Source organism: Trachurus japonicus, chromosome 1 (assembly GCF_045865225.1).
Source record: "Trachurus japonicus isolate A0001 chromosome 1, Traja_1.0".
In the NCBI taxonomy this organism is placed as follows: Eukaryota; Metazoa; Chordata; class Actinopteri; order Carangiformes; family Carangidae; genus Trachurus; species Trachurus japonicus.
This window is the reverse complement of record NC_140907.1, coordinates 7,498,724-7,514,817: the sequence shown is the minus strand read 5'-3', so window position 1 is coordinate 7,514,817 and position 16,094 is coordinate 7,498,724. Positions and strand designations below refer to the sequence as shown.

General features: G+C 42.3%; 2 protein-coding genes across 3 annotated transcripts; both read left to right on the top strand.

Annotated features, from left to right (window-relative positions):
* Positions 1–248: 248 nt before the first annotated feature.
* gpr78a (G protein-coupled receptor 78a) lies at positions 249–2,831 on the top strand. Its single transcript, XM_085790114.1, has 3 exons — positions 249–1,056; positions 1,236–1,349; positions 2,154–2,831. The coding sequence occupies exons 1-3, from the start codon at positions 365–367 to the stop codon at positions 2,392–2,394; spliced, it is 1,047 nt and encodes a 348-aa protein (XP_085646240.1). The 5' UTR covers positions 249–364; the 3' UTR covers positions 2,395–2,831.
* A 493-nt stretch (positions 2,832–3,324) lies between these two features.
* cpz (carboxypeptidase Z) lies at positions 3,325–15,637 on the top strand. Of its 2 annotated transcripts, none has more exons than XM_085761570.1 (13): positions 3,325–3,746; positions 4,170–4,205; positions 5,777–5,828; positions 7,237–7,559; positions 7,640–7,855; positions 10,408–10,643; positions 12,397–12,558; positions 12,657–12,815; positions 12,910–13,045; positions 13,150–13,289; positions 14,209–14,308; positions 14,498–14,643; positions 14,754–15,637. In XM_085761570.1, exons 1-13 carry the CDS (start codon positions 3,653–3,655, stop codon positions 14,955–14,957), a joined length of 2,004 nt encoding a protein of 667 aa, XP_085617696.1. In that variant the 5' UTR covers positions 3,325–3,652; the 3' UTR covers positions 14,958–15,637. The 2 variants fall into 2 exon arrangements, with proteins under 2 accessions (XP_085617696.1, XP_085617775.1); XM_085761649.1 differs by having other exon boundaries at positions 3,439–3,746; positions 10,408–10,604.
* The last annotated feature ends 457 nt before the right edge of the window (positions 15,638–16,094 follow it).

Sequence of the window (16,094 nt, the reverse complement as noted above, 5' to 3'; positions counted from 1 at the left end):
GAAGTCATCATTCCCACATCAGTTTCACACTTTGGACTAAACAACAGTGGGAAGCAGCACTGGGTTTTTACCTCAAGGTAGATGAAATAACATAGAATGGGTTTATGAAATAGGCCGTGCCACTGACAGGGAGGTTGGTTTGGGCATTTCAGCACTGGACAGCTCTACCTCCCTCTCCCTCTCTCTCTCTCTCTCCTCGTGCCTCGTGTTTACCGGCGCGCCTCTGGCATGTGCGCCCGGAGAATGAGCATCTTTCACAGTCGCAGGGGGTCACGAGCAGAGAGCATGGAGGACTCTCCACAGCATCCTCCTCCTCCCCACCACCACAGCCGCTGCTGCTGCTACTAACTCCGAACGCTGAGAGATGAGCATACCGGAGTTCCTACTGGAAGTGTCCATCGTGGTGGTAGCCGTTGTGTCGCTGTTGACCAATGTGTCCGTGCTGCTATGTTTCACCCAAAGCGCCGAGTTAAGATCCCATGTCCCCGGGCTCTTCATCCTGAACCTGTCCATCTCCAACATCCTCCTGGCTTCTATCAACATGCCCTCCACTTTTCTCGGCGTGGCCAACGGCGCGCAGCCCTTCGGCGACTCGTTCTGCCAGGGCGTGAGTTTCGCCGAGACTTTCCTCACCACTAACGCCATGCTGACCATGGCCGCGCTCAGCATGGACCGCTGGGTCGCGGTGGTGTTTCCCCTGAGTTACTCCAGCAAGATGCGCCACAGAGACGCTTTTCTGATCGTGGCGTACTCGTGGCTCCACTCCCTCAGCTTCTCCCTGACCCAGCTGCTGATGGACTGGGGAGGCTACAGCCACACCTACGCCTCGTGCACCGTTCACCTGCACGGTGCCGCGGGGGGCGATCAGACCAGGAGGTCGCAGCTGGCCGTCTATGCGACCTTCACGGTGCTGCTGCACATCAGCAGCTTCGCGCTCTGCCTCCTCGTCCTGTGCTTCGCCTACATGAAAGTTCTGAGAGTGGCCAGGTCCCACTGCAAGAGGATAGATGTCATCACGGTGCAGACCCTGCTCCTGCTGGTCGATATTCACCCCAGGTAAACTCAACTAGAGCTGAAACTTTAAGGTTGAGACCCCTTCTTCAAAAGTTTGAGATGTTTCTGTTTCCAGGGCAATTTGAGTCGTTTTGATGGAGAATCCACCCAAAAATCTATTTTGTATCATTATTGTTCACTTTGGCATCACATATAACTTGATCTTTGTCTTTGTTTGCCAGTGTGAAGGAGAGATGTCTGGCAGAGCAGAAGAAGAGGAGGCAACGCGCCACTAAAAAGATTTGCATCTTCATCGGCTCCTTCATCCTCTGCTTCTCACCCTATGTTATAACAAGGTAACACGCTGCTCTGTGGCTGTTGGTTAATATCCCCTTACACTTACAGATGCTTTTACAATAATGGCCTTAAGGAAAATCTGCTTTCCTGTTTGTCTGATGGGTTTATGATGTCATACTGACCATATTCTTTTTTAATTGAATAGCTTGAATAATTATCACATCAACATATTACAAGTTTTAGAGGAATTTCGGTCTCAAACAAACTTTTGTGATTAAATGTTGCAGTATAAGTAGAGTCTCAATACCTGTTCTGCACAAAAATTCAACTCACATGATTAGAGCTGCAACAATTAATCGATTAATCGAACAATAATCGATTATTAAATTAATTTTCTGGTTTCGTTATTCATTTATGACAATAACCTGAGTATCTCTTCGGTTTGTGGAAAAAACAAGACATTTGAAGACATCATCTAGTGGTTTGAGAAACACTGATTGACATTTCTCAACATTTTTTAACATTTTATTGACCAAACAACTAATCGATTAATCGTTTAAATAATCAACAGATTAATCGATAATGAAAATAATCAAGTTGCAGCCCTACACAGGATGCTGATTCTTGGTTTTATGTTGGGGTTCTACAGTCTCATTATAGGCCCATTACATCACACTCAAAAAAAAAAAATCCACACTGCAGTGTTGAGTGTATTCACAAAATCACGAACCATTATGACATGCTGTGTCAAAATTACAAAATGATGAGTCATAATAGTGAAATGTGGTGTTTTTTGTTGAGGTGGAGTACCATATTCAGTACTTCAGGGGTAACGTCTTCTGCTTGTATTCCTTCTCCTGCAGACTGCTGGAGCTGTTGCCCTCCGTGCACATCCCCAGGTATTTGGGCATCGCCACCAAATGTCTGTCCTACGCCAAGGCCTCCAGTGACCCGTTCGTTTACTGCCTGCTGCGGCAGCAGTACAGGAAGGTCCTGGTCAGTGTTATCAGCCGGGTTCTGGGAAAGGATCACTCGCTGTCTGCCCGCAGCATAAGCAGCACACTGGATACCACAGATGACAACTGCATTGCACGGATTACCTGAGCTCCATGTGCTAGGTTTTTTAAAAGAAAATAAAGGTTCATAAATGAGTACCTTCTACAGGAAGGTCACAGGTCAGGGCCTGTAAAAAAAAAGCAGATGCTTTTGCGGATGGAAAAGAGGCAGTGCCTTGCTCAAGGACACTTTAACAGAGGGTCAGGCCATGTGACTGTTTAAACCACAGTGCAGTCCACTGGGAGAACTATACACTCACTGGCCTCCGATGTGTGCCAAAGGCCCTTTCAGACTGTGCAGCCTGCTGTTTCCACACGGCCCGTCAGTTTGCCTGCTGAGGCTTTGCCAAGGATACGCCACATGAAAACCACAACAGTATTATTATCATAAATATAAATGTATGTTTCAAGGAATCTTGCATTTGTCAGGGAGTGGTCTTCATGTTTCAGTGCAACACTGGACCCATGTGAAAATTTATGTTGATGAGTGCCATTTTTAACACATAAAGTGGTGTGAAGATGTTCTATCATTGCAAAAAAACCCAAAAAAAACATTAAAGAATAAACTCCAGACACTCTGAGTCCTGTTTGTTGTGTTATAGCAGTGGTTCCCAGATGTTTTGCTTGTGACACTTGATCACATCATGTCGCTATGAGAATCAATTCAAGGTGATCTCATTAGAATGAAATGAAAAAATTGGAATTTGATTTTTTTTATTTACTATTTCTCAAAGTTTCAGTTTCCTTGAGTTCCTGACCCCCCCCCCCCCCCCCCCCCCCCCCCGTGTTGGGGAATCACTGCTGTAGACATAATCCATGTAAAAACCTAATAATGCGTTTTTATTAGACACAAGAGCTAGGAGCAGACACAGGTGCAGAAATGTATTTTTGCATTTCCATCGGAGAGCAGAATCTGCAGCCTTATTATGTCAAACAGCACAGGCTTGAACTTCTCTCACTCCCACCCCCACAAGCCACGTTTCTTCCTCGTGCTCCCACACACACACACACACACACACACACACACACACACACACACACACACACACACACACACACGGCCCTGCGCAGTGAAATATGATCGGCGCCCGCTCGTAACGCACAGCAGTGAGCCATAATCCTGGCGCGCCGCACTTTTTTTCGGGTCAGGGATGCTCCGCGCAGACAAAGGAAGGAGGTCTCTGTGATGCGGGTGGTAATTATCATCCAGCCCCGGTGATCGAAAAAAAAAAGTTGCCGCTTCAAACACACTCTGCCACATCACACACGGCCGTTGACAAGCCAGCTCCCTGCACTACTACAACAACATGCATTTAGGACTTTCGGTGGCGTTGCTTTTCCTGACGAAAAGTTGCTGGAGCGCCCCGCAGCAGTTCTGTGCGCCGGGGGACGAGTTTCTAGGTAAGACCACCTCAACTTTACCTACAAGAGACAGAGACAAGCCAGGGCATGATGGCTGACATATGCAGGACTTAAAGCAGCTGTGTCTGAAAGATTAAAGCGGTGATTATAAGATTAAAAGAAGGATACTTCCGCTTAGTATCGACTATAAACAGTCGATAGGCGCACGGCGCTGTAATCCTAACATGGATACGGCTCACCGTCCAGCAGGCTCGCCTACTCCATGCCCCAGACTCACCGTCACCTGCTGTTTATCTGCTGAACCACATCAGAGTTTGTCCTGACAGAGATTTCAGACAGCAGACTCCTGTGGCTCTGGGTCGTGTTGCTTTTGGAGGTGTCGCCTCCTAGCGTTTGACTGATGTTCTCATCATGCAACCTGAAGTTTACTTTGCTTGGCTTCTTGTTTTTTCTCTCCCACAGGAAGATGCAGCAACAGCGTAGGACAGGAAGAAAAACGTAGGTGGATTCATTCGACCTTCATACAGTTGTGATCGCCTGTAATAAATCATGCGTATGATGGCACAAGTGGAATCTTTACATTTAGGCCTACAAATACAAAAAGTGATCATATCTGCCTTAAAATGTAACATCCACGTAAAGTGTAGACTCCCTATAGCTACATTTTCAGTTGACCTTCAGGCTGAAATACCAAGTACTGCTGCAAGATGAAACAGGTCTCCTCTCCAGATAGCCCGTGGAGAAATGCAGTTGCTGCTTTTGAGCTCAGTCTGGAGCCAGAGTCTATAGAGGAAAAATTCAGTTCAGAAATTGAATTCTGGATTTTTTGTGTCTTTGTACTATCAGCAGCTGAAAACAGAGATAGTGGCAGGCAAAGGTTTGGGCACCTCTGGTCAAAATGTCTGTTAATGTGAACAGCTCAGCAAGTGGAAGATGAAATGATCTCCAAAAGGCAGAAAGTCAAACATCTCTTTTGCAATATTTTAAGCAATATCAGTGTATTATTATTATTATTATTATTTTTTTTTTTTTTTACAACTTTAGAGTGAAAAAAAGGAAACAAAGCAGCAGCCTGCAAAAGAATGGGAAACCCAGGAGAGTTGAGCTCTCAGAGAACTTTGACCAAGGTATCAGACAAGATATGAATAGGTGAATGAATGAATGAGTAGGTACTTTATTGTCATTCAATTACACAGTATGCATAGAACGAAATTTTGTTTCAGATAGATAGAAAGATATTACACACTGTGATAGTTTCCAAAGGGGGGGCTACTAGGTAGGTGGTCAAACCTTTGCTGCTGGCCTTTTTCATTTTCTGTCATTTTGAAAACATAAGAGATTTAAAAAAAAAGTAAAATGTAAAGGGAATGTGTCATCTGTAACTTCATGTCTTATGGAGATCATTTCATTGTTTGTCTATTTGTAGTATTTATGACTACATCTCAGTAACATTTTGACGGACGGTCTTCAAATTTGTCATAAAACATTCACAAGGAATCAAGGATGAACTGATTTGATTTTGAGGGTCACAGGTCAAAGGTTAAGGAAACAGTGACTTAGCAAACACATGAGTTTGGCTCTGTGAATGTCTCCAAAAACCCAAGGGAATCCCTTCAAATTTTGCACTTTGGTTGCCAAAGGTAAAAAGTCACAGTAACCTCAGAAAATGCTTTTTATCCATTACTTAAGTCCTCACATAGCAATAATAGCTACATTTCATAAATGGTTCATGGTTCAGTGGTTTCATGAAACTGAAGAAACAGTGACGTAACCTGAAACTAGCCTGAGTGGTGGAGACAGACAACCACAATAGTTCTATTTTGAAGCACAAGATGTTACATCAGTCATGTGTAGTAGTTTTGTACTACTACACAATTATGTTTTTACAACTACTCTCAAAAATGTGACAAATACATATTTTGAAAAGCACAAATAAGCATTACAATTTTTGAAAACTGTCTTAGATTCAGCAGCTCTTACAGTCACTAAAGAAAAGATATGATTCATTCATCAACAAACACACTTTTTTCAGAAGTTACCTGCTTCCTGTGCTTTCTCTTTCCCCACAGCGACCTGTACAGAGATGAACCTTGGCTACTGTAATGATATGGAATACTCCAGGTAGGTCATAGAGAGTGTTTGGACAAGTAGATAATAATAATACATTTTATTTATAACGTGCTTTTACAGGTGCTAAGATGCTTACATTAAAATAGCGACATAATTAAAATACAGAAACAATGCAGAATAACATCACAATTAAAATACAAAAACAATGTGGAAGGTCAAAAATATGTATAATTTACAGATTAAAAGCCAGTTTAAAAAGGTGGGTTTTTAGGAGTGATTTGAAGATGTGGGAGTCTGTACAGTCTCTGATGGGTTGAGGGAGTGAATTCCAGAGGGTGGGGTCGGCGACGGAGAAGGCTCTGTCCCCCCAAGTTCGGTGCTTGGTACGAGGGGGTAGGGCGAGGAGATTTCCTTCTGAGGATCGAAGGGGGGGGGGGTTGAATTGTATGCAGTGTGAGATCAGCACCAGCTAAAAACATTAAACACACGTATATTTGTATAACTTTATTTAAGGCATTTTCAGTTATAGAAACATACAAACGTACAAACATTTGTAAACATAATGACATAGTACCCTCCCCATATACCCTCCCTTGGGACCTTCCTTTCAGTGTATGTCTAATTTCTTCTAGCTGAAGTAGAGATAACACTTCATTTCACTTCATTAAAATCAGCTGACGAGTTGCGAGGCTACAAAATGCTATTGCTCTCTTTTGTGTGTTTGTGGTATGTAGTTCTGTGGTTGTTACTCCAAATAGCAGATTGGGTTTGAGGGATGTGTTGCATAAAACTGATGGACAGTCAAATATGAAGGTAGCCACATCTGGGATGGGTAAGGTGAATAGATGTGTATTTAAAGCTGGTCTGTCATTAGAGTAGGGTTGTTCGGTATACCGGTACTAGATTGGTACCGGGGTACTGACGCATTTAAAATGGTACTATACTACGCTTAGATGGGACCGGTACTTTCATTTTGTGCCGCCGGCAGCGGTGACGTCGCCACGTTTGTGTTTCATTCTATAAACTATTGATAACAATTTCTCCCAAAAATTACAACTGGTCAAAATAACAAAAAGAGATGCAGTGTTTTCAGACCTCAAATAATGCAAAGAAAACAAGTTGATATTCATTTTTAAACAGACCACTAATGTTTTAATTTAGGAAGAGTTCAGAATAATATAGATAGATTTAATCCTGCAGCAGCAGTGACTGTTTACTGATTTACTGATTATTTACTGATGCATATGTTATAGTTCTAAGATTTTCTATTAAAATAAAGCCAATAATGTTGGTACCGGTACCGGTACCAACATGTTGGTATCGTGACAACACTACATTAGAGTAATCTATTCTGTTGAATTGTAAGCACACATACATTAAAAGCCATTGCTATAATGTTTCACATCTCATTTTGATCTAACTGTGAATATCTTGTTGAAAACCTGCTGTTGAACTCTAGAACTATATTCCCAAACATCCTGGGCCATCGGAGTCGTACGGAGGCTGAATCCGGGGCAGAGTACCTCCTTCTGAGTGTCATCCACGGCCTGCTCAACGGGGAGTGCTCCCCTGAGATACGTCTGGTAGGCTGCTCAGTGATGGCCTCCCCCTGCCAGAATGACAAGATGATCAAACCATGCCGCAGTACATGTGAGGCATTGAGGAAGGACTGCATCCATGCCTTTGAGGCCATCGATATGGCCTGGCCCTACTTTCTTGACTGTGACCGCTTCTTTGCCAGCGACCAAGAGGGCTGCTTTGACCCACTGGCAGGGCTGAAAGGTAAAGACTATGTGTTTTTGTTTTGTTTTTTACCAATTCAACTTTCTCTCCTTCCCTAAATCCTGCTATCCCTTCTTCAGCCAGACAACAGATAGCAATGTCGAACCTCTCTCCCGAAGAGCCCAGCACCATCATCCAGTTCACTTACACCACCAATGCCCAGATGTACAGCTTACTGAAGAGGACAGCAGCCAAGTGTTCCCATATTTCTCATGTGTACAGCATCGGACGCAGCGTTGAGGGCAGAGACCTGCTGGCTATTGAGTTCTCCAACAACCCTGGACAACATGAGCTACGTGAGTAAGAAACTGTGGAGCCTTATTGCATTGTTTTTGTAACTCCTAGTTCACTTCCTCCCGTTGTGTAATTTATGTTCTACGCAAAACATGTTGTCTTAGTTTCAACTGCTGCCTGCTTTTAAAATGAGATGTGAACACAAAAGCAGTTTTATTGCACAGAGGGAGGTTTTGACTCAGTCTCACACACAATCACATACAACCCATGTCTTTTTATTCAGTCAACTGATGATGATTTGTACATTTAAAGGGATAGTTCAACGTTTTGGCAAATTGGCCCATTGCCATAATCCCTATAGATTTAGGAGTAGGTTTGTTACCTTTAATTGTTGGTGCAAGCTGTTTTTAGAACAGTGGAGGCTCATGGAATTTCCCTCATCAAACTCATCAAATACACAATCCAACAACTCCAAAACGCTATTATGGACAAGTTGTGACCTGCACATTCACCACGCTATGAAATAATAACGGAATGTTACGAGACAGAGTTGTCGCGAGCTGCTCAGAGCTACGCTACGGAGGCTAATGGAATTTCTTGGTTTCCCTCATCAAACACATCAAATACACAATCCCTCTTAAAACTATAAAGATTATGGCAATAGGCCAATTTGCCAAAAATTTTGAACTATCCCTTTAACATATTAGAATATCGATACTTCCAACACTTAAATGCATTTATGTAAGTTTGTAATGATACTAGCCGATAGTAGTAGTAGTAGTAGTAGTAGTAGTTTGAACAACTGTATGAGAAAAGCTACTGCGGTCTCAAAATGACCATGCAATCTCATGACTACAGGTTAGTAACAGGGGGTGCAGATGTTTTACACTGATTAGTATAGCAGTAAGTCCAGATCTCAGGGGGAGCTTTGCTGGGAGCTGTGGACCCTCTGCTGCTCAGCTCCTCCTGTCTGATGTCTCTGGATTTACAACTTTTTGAAGACAACTTGAGTGGCTTGTTTTCTGTGTTATGTAAGTGAGTGGGCGGAGCTGCACAACTGAACAAAACACAAGTAAGGGGTGGGGGGGTGGGGGGCAGCAACACAGAACACAGAGTGCGTACACCACCAGCGTCACCGCAACACAGCCACATCCATCTCTCTCGCTGTCGCTCACTCTCCTAATCCGTCTAGCTCTGATGGTTTGTGTTTTCTTTCTGCATTGAGCCAATTTGTAAGTGACCATTAGGAAAAATCCCAGTTTTCCCAATGGCCACACAGTTTCTGATTGCATTTATTGTCTTATTTACTCTTTATTCTACACAGAGCAACATTAGCTGTGTTTCTGTTTTACCTTTGGTGCTCAGCTACAGTCAGTTTGTCAGATGAAAATAGCCTTGTGCTGAAAATAACACTAACAGCAGCAGTGACGGTGCTTTAATTATGCTGCTGGAATGTAAAAATGACTGTTAAACAATGCTGTTAAATCTAATGCATCATAACAAGTCACTTTCTATCATCTTTAAGTCCATGTCATGTGCTGTCTGGTCTGTCGACTCACTCAGTGGAAACTGAATCATACTGAACCATATAGTAACCTAACCTAACCAATTGTTACACTTTTAGTTTTCCAGAATCTGTCGTCCTTAGCACAGAAACAACTTAAGCCAAATGAAATATTAATGTAAACAGTCAGACAAACCTTTTCTCAACAGTGGTTTATTGGAACAGTACTAACAAGGCTTAGAAATGCTCCAAAAACAGGGCCCTGAACATTGTAAGAGACTCCTCACACACCCTCTCTGCAGGTTTTTACCAGATGTTCCCCTAACAGAAACGCTATCGCAGCATCAGGTGCAAGACCACATGGCTGCAGAACAGCTTTCTGCCACAAGCTGTGAGACTTTTAAACAAAAACTGAACTTTTACTGATCTCTGAGAAACGTTTTCTCCTTTTGGTAAAAACAAAATGACAATAAAGTTTGCTTTGATTTAGAGAATACAAGTTGGTTTGAAATGTTTGTAGTTCTAATGACAATTTGACAAAGATTACACTTTATATTAACCTTGGATGAGACTGCTATTATGAATGGGGTCACTCATAATGGCTAGCCCACAGTAAAGTATTTGAGGTCTTAAGTGCCATTCAGCTCATTCTTTTTGAACTCAGTGTTCTCTCTATTCAAGGCCTGTATCCAGACAGAGACAGACATTTCCTCTGTGTTGGCTGCCACAATATTATTTTCATTACTGATATGCAATGCATTATGGGATAGGTTGGGCCATGGAGGATCCACCTGTTGGAGCCTTCAAGAAAAGGAAGCAGCATTTCTTGGTCACATTTGAGCAAACTTTATGGGCATCCACTGTAACACAGCTGTTCTTCAGATGCAGCTCTGACGGGTGTAGCCCCTAAGTTAGGACACAGATGATCTCCTCAACAGCATCCAAAGAGATAAGCAGATAAAATCATTAGCAGTTGATGCAAAACAAAGGTGAAAGGAGAGACAACTCCAAATTAATAGTGTTTACAGCTTGTTCCATTGCTTATTGCCCAAGAAGCCAAAACCATAGACTTCAGCTTGAATCTTGTTTGCTTCTGTCTGTGAACTGCAGTGGAGCCAGAGATCAAGTTGGTGGGCAACATGCATGGCAACGAGGTGCTGGGTCGCCAGCTGCTCATCTACCTGGCACAGTATCTGTGTTCAGAGTACACTCTGGGGAACCAACGGATTCAGACCATCATCAACACAACCCGCATCCATATTCTGGCATCCATGAACCCCGATGGCTATGAACTGGCTGCCTCAGAGGTAGAGGATAGCAATGACCCGGAGCTCAGCAACCAGGAAGTAAATATTGTTAACCAAAAAAGACAAACTGCCATTATCCGCTGTCAGTTCTCTGTCTGTTCTGTCTGTTTCTGTTTCTGTTTCTGTTCTGAGTTTAACATTGGAGGTGGAGGGCGGAGGTATTCTTAGTACAGATGTTTTTTTTTTTGTTGGTTGTGGGTTGTGAAATTAGACGCCATTGAGCAATCTGATGACAATGTGGACAGTTGTGAGTTTTGGGAAAGTATGGACTGCTCATTCTAGCTCAGCTTTAAAGGGATAGTTCCACATTTTGGCAAATTGGCCCATTGCCATAATCGCTATAGTCTTAGGAGTAGGTTCATTACCTTTAGTTGTCGGTGCAAGCTATTTTAAGAATTAGCAAAAGAAGAAAGAAATTTGCCAAAATGTTGAACTATCCCTTTAAGGCTGTTTTCATGTCCTTAGTGACTGCTCAAGATGGTTACCTCTGTTGCTATATTAGATGTTAGAAAGTTGGAGTACTGACACCCCCCACCTCCCCTCTCTCTGCCTGTCTATCTGCATAGCCTTTCTCATTTAGAAGTTGTCCTCCCACTCCCAGACAAAGGCAGCAACCTGTCAGCTTATTTAAACATAAATGACAAGAACATAACTGAGGCAAACATTTCTGATTTGAATTTGTTAAAATCCTGAAAATATGTTTTTATGGCAATTAAAAGCTGGGAGTGGGAGTGCTGCATGCACCCTCTGGTAACTGAATAGAAAAGGCAACACTAACCATCACGTCTGTGTTTATCCTGCTGTACATTACACCGTGCAACTGTCCGTAGTTTTCTGGTCTCAGTTGTGATGGATAACAAGACAAGCCTGAGAAAACAAGTCTTCTACAGAGTCCTCTCTTCAGTCTTTAATGCCCATTTTAACAGCACAGTTGCATGAGGTCTTGTCACTGAGACTCTAACAAGCCCTGCATGCATAGTGTATATACTGTAGACTGATCATGTGTCTGCTCAAATGTGTGCAGTAGCCGTTTGACGATGGACTGTTAAAATTATGGGGCCATGCAGGTCACGTTGTGAGGTCTGCCATGATCATCATTGTTGCATATGTATGCAATACAGATTCTAAAAAGTAATCTGCCACTGAATCTTATAACGGGGACACGCAGCTACACTAAAGACAGGAAATTTCATATGCATGAGTTTTAGTCTGAGTTCACCTGCATGAGTGATTCTCAATCCATACATGATTGAAACCGTAATAAAAGTGTGCAGCATATTGTGCTTTTTATTAATATGATTGAACGTTTTAATGTATGCCAAGATCCTTGAAATGAATTCATATGCTGTTGGGTATTGCATGTAATATAGTTATTTTCAGTTGTATGCATTCTTTAAAAGAACAAATCAAAGCCTCTAACTTATATTTTTATCATACACTGCAACACATGCCGTGTAATTAACCATTTGGATGAATCAATCACATTTGAAATGCATTTGCAGTTAACTTCTAATATTAAGAACAGTGATCTCCTTTCATCACTGTATTTTCTACTTATTCTCTTGACGGATATATGGTCTTGTCTACATGTTAACAATAGAATTAGTCTAACATGCTCCTCCTACTCCTGACTAATATTCATATAATTTACTAAATGTTGTCTTCATGTAGTCAGTAGTCACTGCTCTTACTAATGTCTACACATCATCATCATATTCATTATCATCAGTCTCAATGTAAGTCTTTCTGACACGTTTTAATGCTCCCAGCTGCTTGAACCTAAATGTTTCAGGGTCACTTGTTGAATGGTTGGACCAATGGTCGGACCAACGCTCAGAACCTCGACCTGAACCGTAACTTTCCGGATCTCACATCCGTCTTTTACCGGAATCGCCGCAGCAGGTTCTACCGCATTGATCACATTCCAATCCCTGATGCCTACTGGTTTGGGAAGGTAAGACCGCATGAGCTCTTATTCATCAGAATTCACAGAGAAAGAAAGACATGAGATGTTTCAGTGTGTGCAGTTGGTTTTGTACCTTTGGACTATAGGTGGCGCCAGAGACCTATGCAGTGATGAAGTGGATCAGGTCACTGCCCTTTGTTCAGTCTGCCAGCCTCCATGGAGGGGAGCTGGTGGTCTCCTATCCCTTTGACTTCTCCAGACACCCACATGAGGAGAGGATGTTCTCGCCCACTCCAGATGAGCAGGTAGGGGTCGAGGATTGATTGGCACTGAGACATATTACTGAAGGAGTTTGTTTGTAATATTCACTGTCTGCTTAATGATGCTCCCCATGTTCAGGTCTTCAAGCAACTGGCTCGTACCTATGCAGACGCCCATGCCACCATGTCAAACAATGACACAGAGAGGTGTGGGGCCTCCTTTTACCGAACCAGGGGCATCATCAATGGGGCGCTGTGGTACAGTTTTGCTGGAGGTAAGATACAACGCTTTTCAAACTACCAGACTAACAGAGAATTAAATTATTTTTTCTATTCATCAAATTGCTTGTGCGGGACTCATTTTCTACATGTCATGCAGGCATGTCAGACTTCAACTACTTGCACTCTAATTGTTTGGAGATCACCGTGGAGCTCGGCTGTGATAAATTCCCCTCAGAGGCTGAACTTTACCCTGAGTGGAAGAGGAATAAGGAAGCTCTGCTCAGTTTTGTTGAGTCTGTAAGTATCTGTTGGTAAGAACATACCGAGGAAAATAATAACACTATATTATCTATTTCAACTGTGAGTAGAGGCCTGAATAATTGACAATGAAATTGTGAGGTAAAAAACAACAACATTTGTTCAGCCAAAGTTTCCAAAACAAAAAATGTCTGAAATAATAATAATATAATAATAATTATTCAACACGGCACGGTGGTGCAGTGGTTAGCACTGTCGCCTCACAGCAAGAGGGTTCTGGGTTCGAACCCGCCGGCCGGCTAGGGCCCTTCTGTGTGGAGTTTGCATGTTCTCCCCGTGCATGCGTGGGTTCTCTCCGGGTACTCCGGCTTCCTCCCACAGACCAAAGACATGCAGGTTAATTGGTGACTCTAAATTGCCCATAGGTGTGAATGAGAGTGTGAATGGTTGTCTGTCTATATATGTTAGCCCTGCGATAGACTGGCGACCTGTCCAGGGTGTACCCCGCCTCTCGCCCAAAGTCAGCTGAGATAGGCTCCAGCTCACCCGTGACCCTAGTGCAGGATAAGCGGTATAGAAAATGAATGAATGAATGAATAATAATAATTATGTTTATTTATATAGCACCTTACAACATCCGGAATGATGAACAAAGTGCTTTACACTAACAGATACAAAGAGAAAGAGAACACAGAAATGATAAAATACATGACAAATGACAAATGCCACTGGATAAAAGCCTTTAGTGAGTTTTAAGATTCGACTTTAAGAGTGCTAGGTCATTAATAAAAGGTAATTCAGGGGGTAAGGAGTTCTACAATAAAGAAATAATAATAATAATAAAGTGATAAAAAAGTAGCCACCATGTGTAGCAACCATAGATGGTTGATTGTGTTCTCAGTCAATGCCACAATTCAACAACTAACAGATGTTGACTGTGCTGCCTGTCCTCTAACAGGTCCATCGAGGGATAAAGGGAGTAGTTAAGGATCTTGATGGCAATGGGATTAAAGGTGCTACTGTCGCTGTCAGGGGGATAAGGAAAGATGTCACCACAGGTAAATGTTATGATAAAAGGTATAGTTTTACTGTATATGGTGTAGTTTCACCAGTGACTTTTAAAGAAGCATATGGAAAATTGACATTTTTGTTGTGTTGTGTTTCTCCCATGTGCTCTTCCATTGCTATCCCTCCCCCTTGTGTGTGATTTCTTTGCCATCTTCTTCTGTTTCGACCCGTCCTTTCAGCCGAGGACGGAGACTACTGGCGACTGCTGAACCCTGGAACTCACATCCTGACAGCCACAGCTAAAGGTTATTCCAGGGTCAGCAAGAGGGTTCATCTGCCTCACAACATGAACAAGGCTGGACGTGTGGACTTTGTCTTGGAGAAGGTTTGGGTCTTCGACATCATATTCATGTTCACTGAATGTTATTCTGATGTAACCTACATTCACAGTCAGTAATCATCGCTCCATCTCGACCTCCCCCATTGTGCATTCAGGTTCCCGTGGAGCCTGATATCGACGACCACCTCTTCCCCACAGTAGACTCATGGGATCGATTTGACCCCTACAACCAGTTTGAGCGCTACAGCGAGCCAGACGTGACTGAAGGAGGCGTAGAGAGGCAGGAGAAGCCTTGGTGGTGGAACTATTTCTCCCAGTCTGGCATCTCACCTCCAAATTGGCTGCTGCGAAATGTGTAGATATGTTTTGGGACAGTAAAAACAATCCAGGTGTGCCACTGCAGATGGAGACTGGTGATGAATGGTGCCACATTCAGTCCCACTGGTACTCTCCGAGCCATCTAGCCTATGTAGCGGGAGATGTGACACTGAAATCAGCATTACCTTAACAGATTTCACTGCTTCCAGGAAGGATGTGAATAGGTTTTTTTCCACCAAGAAACAAATTTAATAATGGCGTCTATGCAGAGTTCTGGCCGAAATAGCTTTGCAGCTGCAATTGAATTACTTACTACTAAAAATTGAATCACTGGGAAGTAAATGAGTTGTGCTGAATGGTCCATTTAATAAAGAACCTCGCATAAAAAATGATATGCACATATTTGAATATATTGTAATAAGAGATTACAATTTCACATGGGACGGCAGCTGTAGCCTATAAAATGAATTGAGTGAAGTGTTTCATTCATATCTGACTATTTTGCTCTTACATTCCTCAGTAATTTTCCCTCTATGTTTTAGTCAAATGCTATGCATCATACAAGGCCAAAGTGATGGTCTGGACCACCAGCATCTGATATTGAATAGCACATATACTATGCTTGGGTGAGCGATAATATTGTGCTAATTGTGAGCAGTATAAATTCTTGCTTTGTCTGTTTTCCAAAAGCATAAAAAATAAATATTAAATATTTCTGGCATACTTCATTCCATTCTTTAAATGTGAGAATTATTGAGCATTATGTGTTCAAAAAAATATAGACCCTGCTTCTACTGCACATTAGAACTGCTGTTGTAGCTTTTGACCAACAGAGGGCGCTAGAGACAATGCAATGACCAATTTACAGTAACACCAACTTCATTAAAGTCGACGTTGAATAGTCCAATTAGTAGGCTATGAGTTGGAAAAGCAATTTGCTCTCTTCATTTATTAATTAATTTATTCTACTCTAAACACACAAATGGTTGGTTTTGATTTCAAATGTTGATTTCATCCCAGGCATATTTTAAATCTCAAGTTAAAGCTAAAAACAGTTCTCATTAGATTCAAGCTGTTGCTGCTGATGGTATTCACATTGTTGTTTTTATTTTTATTTTATTTTATTTATTTATTTATTAAACTTATCTTGCGGAGGAATACTTTTCGTCATCAGGCCT